Below are 18317 nucleotides of genomic sequence, written 5' to 3'. Positions count from 1 at the left end.
ATTCATAGTCACTACAGCAGGGAGTCATTTAACAGACTCTCTGATTCAGAGTCACTACAGCAGGGAGTCATTTAACAGACTCTCTGATTCAGAGTCACTACAGCAGGGAGTCATTTAACAGACTCTCTGATTCAGAGTCACTACAGCAGGGAGTCATTTAACAGACTCTCTGATTCAGAGTCACTACAGCAGGGAGTCATTTAACAGACTCTCTTATCCAGAGTCACTACAGCAGGGAGTCATTTAACAGACTCTCTGATTCAGAGTCACTACAGCAGGGAGTCATTTAACAGACTCTCTGATTCAGAGTCACTACAGCAGGGAGTCATTTAACAGACTCTCTGATCCAGAGTCACTACAGCAGGGAGTCATTTAACAGACTCTCTGATCCAGAGTCACTACAGCAGGGAGTCATTTAACAGACTCTCTTATCCAGAGTCACTACAGCAGGGAGTCATTTAACAGACTCTCTGATTCAGAGTCACTACAGTAGTGAGGGTATGTAACATATGTTAGGGACAATATAGGATTGTTATATATAGTTTGCTAAAATAATAGTTGCTTGCCATAATGTAATGTTGGTAATGGCGAAAAGTGTCAATCCTTTACAAACTGCCTACATTACCACAAATATTAATGGATAATTATGGAAAATAAGATAAACAGGATTTAAAAATATATATTTTAATGGCTATACCGGAATAGAAAGAGGAGTTGGAGGCCCCGGTGCACAACCGAGCAAGAGGACAAGTACATTCGTGTCTAGTTTGAGAAACGGACGCCTCACAAGTCCTCACCTGGCAGATTCATTAAATAGTACCCACAAAACCCCAGTCTCAACATCAACAGTGAAGAGGTGACTCCAGGATGCTGGCCTTCTAGGCAGAGTTCCTGTTCAGTGTCTGTGCTTTTGCCAATATTAATCTTTTATTTTCATTGACCAGTCTGAGATATGGCTTTTTCTTTGCAACTCTCTACCAACTGAACCTGTTCTCTGTACTGTAGGTCTCCCTCTCCCTGAGCCTGTTCTCTGTACTGTAGGTCTCTCTCTCCTGAGCCTGTTCTCTGTACTGTAGGTCTCTCTCTCCTGAGCCTGTTCTCTGTACTGTAGGTCTCTCTCCTGAGCCTGTTCTCTGTACTGTAGGTCTCTCTCTCCTGAGCCTGTTCTCTGTACTGTAGGTCTCTCTCTCTCCTGAGCCTGTTCTCTGTACTGTAGGTCTCTCTCTCCTGAGCCTGTTCTCTGTACTGTAGGTCTCTCTCCTGAGCCTGTTCTCTGTACTGTAGGTCTCCCTCTCCCTGAGCCTGTTCTCTGTACTGTAGGTCTCTCTCTCCTGAGCCTGTTCTCTGTACTGTAGGTCTCTCTCTCCTGAGCCTGTTCTCTGTACTGTAGGTCTCTCTCTCCTGAGCCTGTTCTCTGTACTGTAGGTCTCTCTCTCCTGAGCCTGTTCTCTGTACTGTAGGTCTCTCTCTCCTGAGCCTGTTCTCTGTACTGTAGGTCTCTCTCTCCTGAGCCTGTTCTCTGTACTGTAGGTCTCCCTCTCCCTGAGCCTGTTCTCTGTACTGTAGGTCTCTCTCTCCTGAGCCTGTTCTCTGTACTGTAGGTCTCTCTCTCCTGAGCCTGTTCTCTGTACTGTAGGTCTCTCTCTCCTGAGCCTGTTCTCTGTACTGTAGGTCTCTCTCTCCTGAGCCTGTTCTCTGTACTGTAGGTCTCTCTCTCCTGAGCCTGTTCTCTGTACTGTAGGTCTCTCTCTCCTGAGCCTGTTCTCTGTACTGTAGGTCTCTCTCTCCTGAGCCTGTTCTCTGTACTGTAGGTCTCTCTCTCCTGAGCCTGTTCTCTGTACTGTAGGTCTCTCTCTCCTGAGCCTGTTCTCTGTACTGTAGGTCTCTCTCTCCTGAGCCTGTTCTCTGTACTGTAGGTCTCTCTCTCCTGAGCCTGTTCTCTGTACTGTAGGTCTCTCTCTCCTGAGCCTGTTCTCTGTACTGTAGGTCTCTCTCTCCCTGAGCCTGTTCTCTGTACTGTAGGTCTCTCTCTCCCTGAGCCTGTTCTCTGTACTGTAGGTCTCTCTCTCCTGAGCCTGTTCTCTGTACTGTAGGTCTCTCTCCTGAGCCTGTTCTCTCTTTTTATCCTTCCTCTGGGATCTGTTTTTGACTGGCCCTAAGGCAGCGAAAGTGTCAAACGCACATTAGTTGGCAATTTCGGCATGTAAAAACAGGTGCTCTGGCGTTTCCCACCCCTTATGCCAGGTTAGGCAGATGACCTGTCTAACAGCTTGCTTGCGAGGTGGAAGGAGTGGGTTTTTGTTTTTGTTTGTTCCAGTAACCCTCGTATTTAGAAAGATCGAGTTTGGGAGCAGCTAAACCGTGAGCAGACATCCCTGTTTATCAATGTACATTATTTTAGCTCCTGTTTGTTAGTCTGCATAAAACCCTCTCCATATTGGAGTCCATTTTCCCATCATGAAACAAGAAATTAGATTTTTTTTTTCACGTGTTTTATATAGTGTGGAAATATGAAGTTGGGAATAATTCTTTGAAATGGTGAAAATTATAATACCCTTTTTTTTGTGTGTAAGAGCTGTTTGAAAACACCGCTTGAAATATTTCTGCCTGTTTTGATGGGATGGAGTTCTGGCCTAGTGACGCATACCAGCAGTATACCACCCTGCATACCAGCAGTATACCACCCTGCATACCAGCAGTATACCACCCTGCATACCACCCTGCATACCAGCAGTATACCGCCCTGCATACCACCCTGCATACCAGCAGCATACCACCCTGCATACCAGCAGCATACCACCCTGCATACCACCCTGCATACCAGCAGCATACCACCCTGCATACCACCCTGCATACCAGCAGCATACCACCCTGCATACCACCCTGCATACCACCCTGCATACCAGCAGCATACCACCCTGCATACCAGCAGCATACCACCCTGCATCCCACTGCTGGCTTGCTTCTGAAGCTAAGTAGGGTTGGTCCTGGTCAGTCCCTGGATGGGAGACCAGATGCTGCTGGAAGTGGTGTTGGAGGGCCAGTAGGAGGCACTCTATCCTCTGGTCTAAAAAAAATATCCCAAGGCAGTGATTGGGCACACTGCCCTGTGTAGGGTGCCGTCTTTCGGAAGGGACGTTAAACGGGTGTCCTGACTCTCTGCGGTCATTAAAAGATCCCATGGCACTTATTGTAAGAGTAGGGGTGTTAACCCTGGTGTCCTGACTCTCTGAGGTCATTAAATATCCCATGGCACTTATCGTAAGAGTAGGGGTGTTATTAACCCCGGTGTCCTGGCTAAATTCCCAATCTGGCCCTCAAACCATCACGGTCACCTAATAATCCCCAGTTTACAATTGGCTCATTCATCCCCCTCCTCTCCCCTGTAACTATTCCCCAGGTCGTTGCTGTAAATGAGAACGTGTTCTCAGTCATCTTACCTGGTAAAATAAGAGATTAAAAAACACAAACTTTTGTATTAGTGTAGCTAAGAAATAAATACTATCACCCTGGGATGTTACATCATTTATGCAGCAGACAAGACATTTCTGGACTCAAGTGTTGTGCTCACTTGAACAGAAGGTGGTGCTGCAGTCCTTGAACAGAAGGTGGTGCTGCAGTCCTTGAACAGAAGGTGGTGCTGCAGTCCTTGAACAGAAGGTGGTGCTGCAGTCCTTGAACAGAAGGTGGTGCTGCAGTCCTTGAACAGAAGGTGGTGCTGCAGTCCTTGTGGGCAAATGTTGTCATCAAACTTTTTCATCAAAGTCTGACATTTTCTGGATTTATGGTGCTTTCGAGACAACTGGGTACTCGGGGGGGGGGGACTAGGTTGAATCGTGACGTCGGTGATCTTCAGGTCGGAGCTCTAGAGCCTATTTACACATCAAACGTAAAACAGCAACAACCAAAGATCCTGCAGAAATAATGGAGGGTAAATAAAGTGCTGGGTTTTTGCCTTGTGCCTTCCAGCTGCTCCGTATCACAAAGCCCCGTTTCATCAAGCCCCGTATCACCAAGACCCGTATCACAAAGTCCCGTATCACCAAGCCCCGTATCACCAAGCCCCGTATCACCAAGGCCCGTATCACCAAGCCCCGTATCACCAAGCCCAGTATCACCAAGCCCCGTATCACCAAGCCCCGTATCACCAAGCCCCGTATCACCAAGCCCAGTATCACCAAGCCCCGTATCACCAAGACCCGTATCACCAAGCCCCGTATCACCAAGCCCCGTATCACCAAGCCCCGTATCACAAAGCCCCGTATCACCAAGACCCGTATCACCAAGCCCCGTATCACCAAGCCCCGTATCACCAAGCCCCGTATCACCAAGCCCAGTATCACCAAGCCCCGTATCACCAAGACCCGTATCACCAAGACCCGTATCACCAAGCCCCGTATCACCAAGCCCCGTATCACAAAGCCCCGTATCACCAAGCCCCGTATCACCAAGACCCGTATCACCAAGCCCCGTATCACCAAGCCCCGTATCACCAAGCCCCGTATCACCAAGACCCGTATCACCAAGCCCCGTATCACCAAGCCCCGTATCACCAAGCCCCGTATCACCAAGCCCAGTATCACCAAGCCCCGTATCACCAAGCCCCGTATCACCAAGCCCAGTATCACCAAGCCCAGTATCACCAAGCCCCGTATCACCAAGCCCCGTATCACCAAGCCCCGTATCTCCAAGCCCAGTATCACCAAGCCCCGTATCACCAAGCCCCGTATCACCAAGCCCCGTATCACCAAGCCACGTATCACCAAGCCCCGTATCACCAAGCCCCGTATCACCAAGCCCAGTATCACCAAGCCCCGTATCACCAAGCCCCGTATCACCAAGCCCCGTATCACCAAGCCCCGTATCACCAAGCCCAGTATCACCAAGCCCAGTATCACCAAGCCCCGTATCACCAAGCCCCGTATCACCAAGCCCCGTATCACCAAGCCCAGTATCACCAAGCCCCGTATCACCAAGCCCCGTATCACCAAGCCCCGTATCACCAAGCCCCGTATCACCAAGCCACGTATCACCAAGCCTGTATTTTATACATTTAAATATAATAGTAATCCAAGCAGGTTATAATAGTGAGGGAGGGGGCACATATGGCACGGTACTCTGATGGGATAGTATTCATAAGAAATACTACAACGTGATTTTCTGGATTTTTTTCCCCCTCATGTTGTCTGTCATAGTTGAAGTGAACCTATGATGAAAATTACAGGCCTCTCCCATATTTTTAAGTGGGAGAACTTGCACAATTGGTGGCTGACTAAATACTTTTTTTGCCCCACTGTATATTAGGGCCTAATGAATTTATTTCAATTGACTGATTATGAACTGTAAATCAGTAAAATCTTAGATGTTGTTACGTTGCGTTCTCATGATCAATTAGCATTTTAAAATGATAAACTTGGATTAGCTAACACAACGTGCCATTGGAACACAGGAGTGATGGTTGCTGATAATGGGCCTCTCTACACCTATGTAGATATTCCATTAAAATCAGCTGTTTCCAACTACAATAGTCATTTACAACATTAACAATGTCTACACTGCATTTCTGATCAATTTGATGTTATTTGAATGGACAAAATAATGTGCTGTTCTTTTAAAAACAAGGACATTTCTAAGTGACCCCAAACTTTAGAACGGTAGTGTGGTATGTGTGTGTGTGTGTGTGTGTGTGTGTGTGTGTGTGTGTGTGTGTGTGTGTGTGTGTGTGTGTATGTATGTACATTACTGTTATGCAGGTGAAAGAGGACCCAAAAGCGACTTGGCGAAAACAGAGTATTTAATCCAGTAAAGTTACTTTACAAACAAAAGGCATAATACTACTCGTAATGACGAGAACAGACAGGAGACTTGATCAAGAACTGCAGGTTGCCTCGGGAAGGCACTTGAACGTAGCAGACTCAGACACCTGCTCACCACGCAGCATCTGAGGGAAACACGACACGACAGGGCAATACATAGACACAGCACGGTGAACAATAGATAAGGATCCGACAGGACAGGAACGGAAAACAAGGGAAGAAATAGGGACTCTAATCAGGGGAAAAGATAAGGAACAGGTGTGGGAAGACTAAATGATGATTAGGGGAATAGGAACAGCTGGGAGCAGGAACGGAACGATAGAGAGAGGAGAGAGAGGGAGGGGGAGAGAGAGGGATAGAAAAAGGGAACGAACCTAATAAGACCAGCAGGGGGAAACGAACAGAAGGGAAAGCATAATGACAAGACAATCTAAGACAAAACATGACAGTACCCCCCCCCACTCACCGAGCGCCTCCTGGCGCACTCGAGGAGGAATCCTGGCGGCAACGGAGGAAATCATCAATAAGTGAACGGTCCAGCACGTCCCGAGACGGAACCCAACTCCTCTCCTCAGGACCGTAACCCTCCCAATCCACTAAGTATTGGTGACCCCGTCCCCGAGAACGCATGTCCATGATCTTACGTACCTTGTAAATAGGTGCGCTCTCGACAAGGACGGGGGGGAGGGAAGACGAACGGGGGTGCGAAGAAAGGGCTTGACACAGGAGACATGGAAGACAGGATGGACGCGACGAAGATGTCGCGGAAGAAGCAGTCGCACAGCGACAGGATTGACGACCTGGGAGACACGGAACGGACCAATGAACCGCGGAGTCAACTTACGAGAAGCTGTCGTAAGAGGAAGGTTGCGAGTGGAAAGCCACACTCTCTGGCCGCAACAATACCTTGGACTCTTAATCCTGCGTTTATTGGCGGCTCTCACAGTCTGTGCCCTGTAACGGCAAAGTGCAGACCTCACCCTCCTCCAGGTGCGCTCACAACGTTGGACAAACGCTTGAGCGGAGGGAACGCTGGACTCGGCAAGCTGGGATGAGAACAGAGGAGGCTGGTAACCCAGACTACTCTGAAACGGAGATAACCCGGTAGCAGACGAAGGAAGCGAGTTGTGAGCGTATTCTGCCCAGGGGAGCTGTTCTGCCCAAGACGCAGGGTTTCTGAAAGAAAGGCTGCGTAGTATGCGACCAATCGTCTGATTGGCCCTCTCTGCTTGACCGTTAGACTGGGGATGAAACCCGGAAGAGAGACTGACGGACGCACCAATCAAACGACAGAACTCCCTCCAAAACTGTGACGTGAATTGCGGGCCTCTGTCTGAAACGGCGTCTAACGGGAGGCCATGAATTCTGAACACATTCTCGATAATGATTTGTGCCGTCTCCTTAGCGGAAGGAAGTTTAGCGAGGGGAATGAAATGTGCCACCTTAGAGAACCTATCGACAACCGTAAGAATCACAGTCTTCCCCGCAGACAAAGGCAGACCGGTAATGAAGTCTAGGGCGATGTGAGACCATGGTCGAGAAGGAATGGGGAGCGGTCTGAGACGACCGGCAGGAGGAGAGTTACCCGACTTAGTCTGCGCGCAGTCCGAACAAGCAGCCACGAAACGGCGCGTGTCACGCTCCTGAGTCGGCCACCAAAAGCGCTGGCGAATAGACGCAAGAGTGCCTCGAACACCGGGATGACCAGCTAACTTGGCAGAATGAGCCCACTGAAGAACAGCCAGACGAGTGGAAACAGGAACGAAAAGGAGGTTACTAGGACAAGCGCGCGGCGACGCAGTGTGCGTGAGTGCTTGCTTAACCTGTCTTTCAATTCCCCAGACTGTCAACCCGACAACACGCCCATAAGGAAGAATCCCCTCGGGATCAGTAGAAGCCACAGAAGAACTAAACAGACGGGATAAGGCATCAGGCTTGGTGTTTTTGCTACCCGGACGGTAAGAAATCACAAACTCGAAACGAGCGAAAAACAACGCCCAACGAGCTTGACGGGCATTAAGTCGTTTGGCAGAACGGATGTACTCAAGGTTCTTATGGTCTGTCCAAACGACAAAAGGAACGGTCGCCCCCTCCAACCACTGTCGCCATTCGCCTAGGGCTAAGCGGATGGCGAGCAGTTCACGGTTACCCACATCATAGTTGCGCTCAGATGGCGACAGGCGATGAGAAAAATAAGCGCAAGGATGAACCTTATCGTCAGACTGGAAGCGCTGGGATAGAATGGCTCCCACGCCTACCTCTGAAGCGTCAACCTCGACAATGAATTGTCTAGTGACGTCAGGAGTAACGAGGATAGGAGCGGACGTAAAACGTTCTTTTAGAAGATCAAAAGCTCCCTGGGCGGAACCGGACCACTTAAAACACGTCTTGACAGAAGTAAGAGCTGTGAGAGGGGCAGCAACTTGACCGAAATTACGAATGAAACGCCGATAGAAATTAGCGAAACCTAAAAAGCGCTGCAACTCGACACGTGACCTTGGAACGGGCCAATCACTGACAGCTTGGACCTTAGCGGAATCCATCTGAATGCCTTCAGCGGAAATAACGGAACCGAGAAAAGTAACGGAGGAGACATGAAAAGAGCACTTCTCAGCCTTTACGTAGAGACAATTCTCTAAAAGGCGCTGTAGAACCCGTCGAACGTGCTGAACATGAATCTCGAGTGACGGTGAAAAAATCAGGATATCGTCAAGATAGACAAAAACAAAGATGTTCAGCATGTCTCTCAGAACATCATTAACTAATGCCTGAAAAACAGCTGGCGCATTGGCGAGACCAAACGGCAGAACCCGGTACTCAAAATGCCCTAACGGAGTGTTAAACGCCGTTTTCCACTCGTCCCCTCTCTGATGCGCACGAGATGGTAAGCGTTACGAAGGTCTAACTTAGTAAAGCACCTGGCTCCCTGCAGAATCTCGAAGGCTGATGACATAAGGGGAAGCGGATAACGATTCTTAACCGTTATGTCATTCAGCCCTCGATAATCCACGCAGGGGCGCAGAGTACCGTCCTTCTTCTTAACAAAAAGAACCCCGCCCCGGCCGGAGAGGAAGAAGGCACTATGGTACCGGCGTCAAGAGACACAGATAAATAATCCTCGAGAGCCTTACGTTCGGGAGCCGACAGAGAGTATAGTCTACCCCGAGGAGGAGTGGTCCCCGGAAGGAGATCAATACTACAATCATACGACCGGTGAGGAGGAAGGGAGTTGGCTCGGGACCGACTGAAGACCGTGCGCAGATCATGATATTCCTCCGGCACTCCTGTCAAATCGCCAGGTTCCTCCTGAGAAGTGGGGACAGAAGAAATGGGAGGGATGGCAGACATTAAACACTTCACATGACAAGAAACGTTCCAGGATAGGATAGAATTACTAGACCAATTAATAGAAGGATTATGACATACTAGCCAGGGATGACCCAAAACAACAGGTGTAAAAGGTGAACGAAAAATCAAAAAAGAAATAGTCTCACTGTGGTTACCAGATACTGTGAGAGTTAAAGGTAGTGTCTCAAATCTGATACTGGGAAGATGACTACCATCTAAGGCAAACATGGGCGTAGGCTTGTCTAACTGTCTGAAAGGAATGTCATGTTTCCGAGCCCATGCTTCGTCCATGAAACAACCCTCAGCCCCAGAGTCAATCAAGGCACTGCATGTAGCACCCGAACCGGTCCAGCGTAGATGGACCGACATAGTAGTACAGGATCTAGATGAAGAGACCTGAGTAGTAGCGCTCACCAGTAGCCCTCCGCTTACTGATGAGCTCTGGCCTTTTACTGGACATGAATTGACAAAATGTCCATCAAATCCGCAATAGAGGCACAGGCGGTTGGTGATCCTCCGTTCCCTCTCCTTGGTCGAGATGCGAATACCTCCCAGCTGCATGGGCTCAGTCTCTGAGCCAGAGGAGGGAGATGGTTGCGATGCGGAGCAGGGAAACACCGTTGACGCGAGCTCTCTTCCACGAGCTTGGTGACGAAGATCTACCCGTCGTTCTATGCGGATGGCGAGAGCAATCAAAGAGTCCACACTGGAAGGAACCTCCCGAGAGAGAATCTCATCTTTGACCACTGCGTGGAGTCCCTCCAGAAAACGAGTGAGCAGCGCCGGCTCATTCCAGTCACTAGAGGCAGCAAGAGTGCGAAACTCTGTAGAGTAATCCGTTATGGATCGATCACCTTGGCATAGGGAAGCCAGGGCCCTAGAAGCCTCCCTACCAAAAACTGAACGGTCAAAAACCCGAATCATCTCCTCTTTAAAGTTCTGGTAATTGTTAGAGCAATCAGCCCTTGCCTCCCAGATAGCTGTGCCCCACTCTCGAGCCCGGCCAGTAAGGAGTGAAATGACGTAAGCAACCCGAGCTCTCTCGCTAGAGTATGTGTTGGGTTGGAGAGAGAACACAATATCACACTGGGTGAGAAAGGAGCGGCACTCCGTGGGCTGCCCGGAGTAGCAAGGTGGGTTATTAACCCTAGGTTCCGGAGGCTCGGCAGGCCAGGAAGTAACAGGTGGCACGAGACGAAGACTCTGGAACTGTCCAGAGAGGTCGGAAACCTGAGCGGCCAGGTTCTCCACGGCATGGCGAGCAGCAGACAATTCCTGCTCGTGTCTGCCGAGCATGGCTCCTTGGATCTCGACGGCAGTGTTACGAGCATCTGTAGTCGCTGGGTCCATTCCTTGGTCGGATCCTTCTGTTATGCAGGTGAATGAGGACCCAAAAGCGACTTGGCGAAAACAGAGTATTTAATCCAGTAAAGTTACTTTACAAACAAAAGGCATAATACTACTCGTAATGACGAGATCAGACAGGAGACTTGATCAAGAACTGCAGGTTGCCTCGGGAAGGCACTTGAACGTAGCAGACTCAGACACCTGCTCACCACGCAGCATCTGAGGGAAACACGACACGACAGGGCAATACATAGACACAGCACTGTGAACAATAGATAAGGATCCGACAGGACAGGAACGGAAAACAAGGGAAGAAATAGGGACTCTAATCAGGGGAAAAGATAAGGAACAGGTGTGGGAAGACTAAATGATGATTAGGGGAATAGGAACAGCTGGGAGCAGGAACGGAACGATAGAGAGAGGAGAGAGAGGGAGGGGGAGAGAGAGGGATAGAAAAAGGGAACGAACCTAATAAGACCAGCAGGGGGAAACGAACAGAAGGGAAAGCATAATGACAAGACAATCTAAGACAAAACATGACAATTACATTTAAGTCATTTAGCAGACGCTCTTATCCAGAGCGACTTACAAATTGGTGCATTCACCTTATGACATCCAGTGGAACAGTCACTTTACAATAGTGCATCTAAATCTTAAAGGGGGGGTGAGAGGAATTACTTATCCTATCCTAGGTATTCCTTAAAGAGGTGGGGTTTCAGGTGTCTCCGGAAGGTGGTGATTGTCTCCGCTGTCCTGGCGTCGTGAGGGAGTTTGTTCCACCATTGGGGGGCCAGAGCAGCGAACAGTTTTGACTGGGTTGAGCGGGAGCTGTACTTCCTCAGTGGTAGGGAGGCAAGCAGGCCAGAGGTGGATGAACGCAGTGCCCTTGTTTGGGTGTAGGGCCTGATCAGAGCCTGGAGGTACTGAGGTGCCGTTCCCCTCACAGCTCCGTAGGCAAGCACCATGGTCTTGTAGCGGATGCGAGCTTCAACTGGAAGCCAGTGGAGAGAACGGAGGAGTGGGGTGACGTGAGAGAACTTGGGAAGGTTGAACACCAGACGGGCTGCGGCGTTCTGGATGAGTTGAAGGGGTTTAATGGCACAGGCAGGGAGCCCAGCCAACAGCAAGTTGCAGTAATCCAGACGGGAGATGACAAGTGCCTGGATTAGGACCTGCGCCGCTTCCTGTGTGAGGCAGGGTCGTACTCTGCGGATGTTGTAGAGCATGAACCTACAGGAACGGGCCACCGCCTTGATGTTGGTTGAGAACGACAGGGTGTTGTCCAGGATCACGCCAAGGTTCTTAGCGCTCTGGGAGAAGGACACAATGGAGTTGTCAACCGTGATGGCGAGATCATGGAACGGGCAGTCCTTCCCGGGAGGAAGAGCAGCTCCGTCTTGCCGAGGTTCAGCTTGAGGTGGTGATCCGTCATCCACACTGATATGTCTGCCAGACATGCAGAGATGCGATTCGCCACCTGGTCATCAGAAGGGGGAAAGGAGAAGATTAGTTGTGTGTCGTCTGCATAGCAATGATAGGAGAGACCATGTGAGGTTATGACAGAGCCAAGTGACTTGGTGTATAGCGAGAATAGGAGAGGGCCTAGAACAGAGCCCTGGGGGACACCAGTGGTGAGAGCGCGTGGTGAGGAGACAGATTCTCGCCACGCCACCTGGTAGGAGCGACCTGTCAGGTAGGACGCAATCAAGCGTGGGCCGCGCCGGAGATGCCCAACTCGGAGAGGGTGGAGAGGAGGATCTGATGGTTCACAGTATCGAAGGCAGCTGATAGATCTAGAAGGATGAGAGCAGAGGAGAGGGAGTTAGCTTTAGCAGTGCGGAGCGCCTCCGTGATACAGAGGAGAGCAGTCTCAGTTGAATGACTAGTCTTGAAACCTGACTGATTTGGATCAAGAAGGTCATTCAGAGAGAGATAGCGGGAGAGCTGGCCAAGGACGGCACGTTCAAGAGTTTTGGAGAGAAAAGAAAGAAGGGATACTGGTCTGTAATTGTTGACATCGGAGGGAACGAGTGTAGGTTTTTTCAGAAGGGGTGCAACTCTCGCTCTCTTGAAGACGGAAGGGACGTAGCCAGCGGTCAGGGATGAGTTGATGAGCGAGGTGAGGTAAGGGGAGAAGGTCTCTGGAAATGGTCTGGAGAAGAGAGGAGGGGATAGGGTCAAGCGGGCAGGTTGTTGGGCGGCCGGCTGTCACAAGACGCGAGATTTCATCTGGAGAGAGAGGGGAGAAAGAGGTCAGAGCACAGGGTAGGGCAGTGTGAGCAGAACCAGCGGTGTCGTTTGACTTAGCAAACGAGGATCGGATGTCGTCGACCTTCTTTTCAAAATGGTTGACGAAGTCATCTGCAGAGAGGGAGAAGGGGGGGGAGGATTCAGGAGGGAGGAGAAGGTGGCAAAGAGCTTCCTAGGGTTAGAGGCAGATGCTTGGAATTTAGAGTGGTAGAAAGTTGCTTTAGCAGCAGAGACAGAGGAGGAAAATGTAGAGAGGAGGGAGTGAAAGGATGCCAGGTCCGCAGGGAGGCGAGTTTTCCTCCATTTCCGCTCGGCTGCCCGGAGCCCTGTTCTGTGAGCTCGCAATGAGTCGTCGAGCCACGGAGCGGGAGGGGAGGACCAAGCCGGCCTGGAGGATAGGGGACATAGAGAGTCAAAGGATGCAGAAAGGGAGGAGAGGAGGGTTGAGGAGGCAGAATCAGGAGATAGGTTGGAGAAGGTTTGAGCAGAGGGAAGAGATGATAGGATGGAAGAGGAGAGAGTAGCGGGGGAGAGAGAGCGAAGGTTGGGACGGCGCGATACCATCCGAGTAGGGGCAGTGTGGGAAGTGTTGGATGGGAGCGAGAGGGAAAAGGATACAAGGTAGTGGTCGGAGACTTGGAGGGGAGTTGCAATGAGGTTAGTGGAAGAACAGCATCTAGTAAAGATGAGGTCGAGCGTATTGCCTGCCTTGTGAGTAGGGGGGAAGGTGAGAGGGTGAGGTCAAAAGAGGAGAGGAGTGGAAAGAAGGAGGCAGAGAGGAATGAGTCAAAGGTAGACGTGGGGAGGTTAAAGTCGCCCAGAACTGTGAGAGGTGAGCCGTCCTCAGGAAAGGAGCTTATCAAGGCATCAAGCTCATTGATGAACTCTCCGAGGGAACCTGGAGGGCGATAAATGATAAGGATGTTAAGCTTGAAAGGGCTGGTAACTGTGACAGCATGGAATTCAAAGGAGGCGATAGACAGATGGGTAAGGGGAGAAAGAGAGAATAACCACTTGGGAGAGATGAGGATCCCAGTGCCACCACCCCGCTGACCAGAAGCTCTCGGGGTGTGCGAGAACACGTGGGCGGACGAAGAGAGAGCAGTAGGAGTAGCAGTGTTATATGTGGTGATCCATGTTTCCGTCAGTGCCAAGAAGTCGAGGGACTGGAGTGAGGCATAGGCTGAGATGAACTCTGCCTTGTTGGCCGCAGATCGACAGTTCCAGAGGCTACCGGAGACCTGGAACTCCAGGTGGGTCGTGCGTGCTGGGACCACCAGATTAGGGTGGCCGCGGCCACGCGGTGTGGAGCGTTTGTATGGTCTGTGCAGAGAGGAGAGAACAGGGATAGACAGACACATAGTTGACAGGCTACAGAAGAGGCTACGCTAATGCAAAGGAGATTGGAATGACAAGTGGACTACACGTCTCGAATGTTCAGAAAGTTAAGCTTACGTAGCAAGAATCTTATTGACTAAAATGATTAAAATGATACAGTACTGCTGAAGTAGGCTAGCTGGCAGTGGCTGCGTTGTTGACTTTGTAGGCTAGCTGGCAGTGGCTGCGTTGTTGACACTACACTAATCAAGTCGTTCCGTTGAGTGTAATAGTTTCTACAGTGCTGCTATTCGGGGGCTAGCTGGCTAGCTAGCCCCCTCCTGTCTGGACATGCCCTAGTCTTCCTGTCTGGACATGCCCTAGTCTTCCTGTCTGGACATGCCCTAGTCTTCCTGTCTGGACATGCCCTAGTCTTCCTGTCTGGACATGCCTAGTCTTCCTGTCTGGACATGCCCTACTCTTCCTGTCTGGACATGCCCTAGTCTTCCTGTCTGGACATGCCCTACTCTTCCTGTCTGGACATGCCCTAGTCTTCCAGTCTGGACATGCCCTAGTCTTCCTGTTCGGACATGCCCTAGTCTTCCTGTCTGGACATGCCCTAGTCTTCCTGTCTGGACATGCCCTAGTCTTCCTGTCTGGACATGCCTAGTCTTCCTGTCTGGACATGCCTAGTCTTCCTGTCTGGACATGCCTAGTCTTCCTGTCTGGACATGCCTAGTCTTCCTGTCTGGACATGCCTAGTCTTCCTGTCTGGACATGCCTAGTCTTCCTGTCTGGACATGCCTAGTCTTCCTGTCTGGACATGCCCTCGTCTTCCTGTCTGGACATGCCTAGTCTTCCTGTCTGGACATGCCCTACTCTTCCTGTCTGGACATGCCCTAGTCTTCCTGTCTGGACATGCCCTAGTCTTCCTGTCTGGACATGCCCTACTCTTCCTGTCTGGACATGCCCTACTCTTCCTGTCTGGACATGCCCTACTCTTCCTGTCTGGACACTCCCCTGATCTTACCTCATCAGAACCCAAAATATGAGATTGTTTTACTCCAATGTTTGTAAACAACATAAATGTTAAAAGATACTGTATAGACTCATAGGATGGATAGAACTATAATTATTATATCATGGATAGAACTATAATTATTATATCATGGATAGAACTATAATTATTATATCATGGATAGAACTATAATTATTATATCATGGATAGAACTATAATTATTATATCATGGATAGAACTATAATTATTATATCATGGATAGAACTATAATTATTATATCATGGATAGAACTATAATTATTATATCATGGATAGAACTATAATTATTATATCATGGATAGAACTATAATTATTATATCATGGATAGAACTATAATTATTATATCATGGATAGAACTATAATTATTATATCATGGATAAAACTATAATTATTATATCATGGATAGAACTATAATTATTATATCATGGATAGAACTATAATTATTATATCATGGATAGAACTATAATTATTATATCATGGATAGAACTATAATTATTATATCATGGATAGAACTATAATTATTATATCATGGATAGAACTATAATTATTATATCATGGATAGTCAGTCCTTGCATCCACAGCTCTGTCTATGAATTAGAGTGGTTACATTTCTCCAGGCCCGTCCCTCAGCTTTTTACCAAAACACAGATGGGGTGTCCACTTTGTGATAGTTTCAACAGCGGATTCTAGCGCTCATGAGCCTGATGAATGACAGAAATGGTAGACGAGTGACCCTGGCTGGTCGAGCTTGCTATAAGGTCCTCCAGAACCGCAGCATGGGGTAGAAACCTGCCTATTTCACCACTCTCCCCCCCCCAGCTCCAAATGAACGAACTAAAATATGTTTAGGATTGGGACTGCCCCATTCCTTTTTTTTTAAGAAGAAAGTTGACTGACTGGCTGTGTTCTCGTGTGTTTCACAGGTCTGAAGTTTGAGTGGCAGGTGAACGACATGTCAGACGCCAAAGACAGCTCCGTCTTCATCGATAAACTGGGAGGGAGAGGAGTCGTTAAAAGACTGGAGGGGAGAGAGTCTGAGGTCCCGACTCCTGAGAGGTCTGAGGTCCCGACTCCTGAGATGTCTGAGGTCCCGACTCCTGACGCCGCCGTACAACACGGAATCAAAACCAGACCTGGGTTCAAATACTATTCCAAATCCTTCAGATAGTTTCAGCGTTTGCTTTAAGGCTGCTTTAAGAGTGCCAGGTGGGCAGGTTTCTTGAACATTTAGGGATTTTTTAACTGATTGCAACAGGCAAGCTCAGTCAAGCACAGCAAAAGTATTTAGAGATATTTTGAATAGTTCTTGAACCCAGGTCTGTTCAAAGCCCACTGCCGGCGTCTCCAACTGAACTGTCCAACGACAGAGTGTGTAGTTGATGTGGTCTTTGTAGAAACATGCCTTGGTCAATGAAATAGTTACTCATGTAGTTGATGTGGTCTTTGTAGAAACATGCCTCGGTCAGTGAAATAGTTACTCATGTAGTTGATGTGGTCTTTGTAGAAACATGCCTTGGTCAGTGAAATAGTTACTCATGTAGTTTTGATACATTTGATATTTTTCCAGACGTGACTGCTCCACGATTTATACAAATTCAAAAAAAGGCATTTCCTGTAACTTGGGATCCTGGTATCATCTTTCAATGTGCTTTTATTTGTGATATCTTGTGTCTATGGTCTCTGTTCCAGAACAATCATGTGATTTTAAGCATCCCGTTGATATCACACCTTCCATGTTTGCTGATGTTTTGTTTTTGAATTGGAAAATGTCACAAAATATATTGATAAAAAAAGGAAGATACCTCCACAGAATGTCGATGGCCACCACTTTATAATAAAGAGGAACTGGATTTCCAGTATACTGCCCTGGATTCATTCATTTTCTCTGTCTGTCTGTCTGTCTGTCTGTCTGTCTGTCTGTCTGTCTGTCTGTCTGTCTGTCTGTCTGTCTGTCTGTCTGTCTGTCTGTCTGTCTGTCTGTCTGTCTGTCTGTCTGTCCGTCCGTCCGTCCGTCCGTCCGTCCGTCCGTCCGTCCGTCCGTCCGTCCGTCCGTCCGTCCGTCCGTCCGTCCGTCCGTCCGTCGTCCGATCAGTATTCCATTTGTTACCACAGAGATTGACATTAAGTGTCAACAGAACAGTTGGGTAAGTTGAGCCTGGTCTGTCGTCGCCCTATTGGCTAGCTGATTTTTTTTTTTTTTTTTACTGAAAACAAACAATTATCTCCCCCTACGTGAAAGATTAACAACGTGTGGTATTTCTGTGTGTAAACAACTAATATAAACAAGTAAATAATAACTACTCATCAAGATATTTGTAAGTATGACACGGGAACTCATGTTGTTGACATGGCCGTGGCACCAATTCAGTGCCTTATAAGATGTGTAACCTGGTGGAGAAAATCTTTTGATTTCACCTCATTTGATCATTCTGTCATAACGAGCTCATGTTGAACTTAATCAAAAACACGTTTTCATTTCAAATAAAATAAATAATAGACCATTGAAGTGCCAAATAATGTAACAGAGTTGACGATTTCATCTTAAATCAGCCATAAATCCTGGCTTGTTAGCTACCATTACGTGACGTGTGTACAACACCTGTGGAATATGGCCTAAACATCTGGAGAAAAAGCATAATGAAATTGTTGCCAGCAGAGCTGGTTAGTCTGTTTTCATGTTATCCAGAGGTAATCAAATCATCAGCAGAGCTGGTTAGTCTGTTTTCATGTTATCCAGAGGTAAACAAATCATCAGCCAGAGCTGGTTAGTCTGTTTTCATGTTATCCAGAGGTAATCAAATCATCAGCAGAGCTGGTTAGTCTGTTTTCATGTTATCCAGAGGTAAACAAATCATCAGCCAGAGCTGGTTAGTCTGTTTTCATGTTATCCAGAGGTAATCAAATCATCAGCAGAGCTGGTTAGTCTGTTTTCATGTTATCCAGAGGTAAACAAATAATCAGCCAGAGCATCAAGTGTTCGCTCCGAGAGCGAAACGAGATGGGCGGGGCTAAAGCTTCAGAGGGTGTGAAGGATGCTGAATGGGCGGGGCTAAAGCTTCAGAAGGTGTGAAGGATGCTGAATGGGCGGGGCTAAAGCTTCAGAGGGTGTGAAGGATGCTGAATGGGCGGGGCTAAAGCTTCAGAGGGTGTGAAGGATGCTGAATGGGCGGGGCTAAAGCTTCA

The 18317-nt window shown here is 48.5% G+C and overlaps 1 protein-coding gene across 1 annotated transcript; it reads left to right on the top strand.

Annotated features, from left to right (window-relative positions):
- Nucleotides 1–3737: 3737 nt before the first annotated feature.
- Nucleotides 3738–16302, top strand: LOC124039070 (repetitive proline-rich cell wall protein 2-like). The gene is made up of 3 exons (XM_046354950.1): nucleotides 3738–3764; nucleotides 3970–5026; nucleotides 16058–16302. The coding sequence occupies exons 1-3, from the start codon at nucleotides 3738–3740 to the stop codon at nucleotides 16300–16302; spliced, it is 1329 nt and encodes a 442-aa protein (XP_046210906.1).
- The last annotated feature ends 2015 nt before the right edge of the window (nucleotides 16303–18317 follow it).

Source organism: Oncorhynchus gorbuscha, linkage group LG07 (genome assembly GCF_021184085.1).
Source record: "Oncorhynchus gorbuscha isolate QuinsamMale2020 ecotype Even-year linkage group LG07, OgorEven_v1.0, whole genome shotgun sequence".
Classification (NCBI taxonomy): Eukaryota; Metazoa; Chordata; class Actinopteri; order Salmoniformes; family Salmonidae; genus Oncorhynchus; species Oncorhynchus gorbuscha.
Note: the sequence above shows the minus strand (reverse complement) of the source record. Positions and strands in the feature narration are given on the sequence as shown.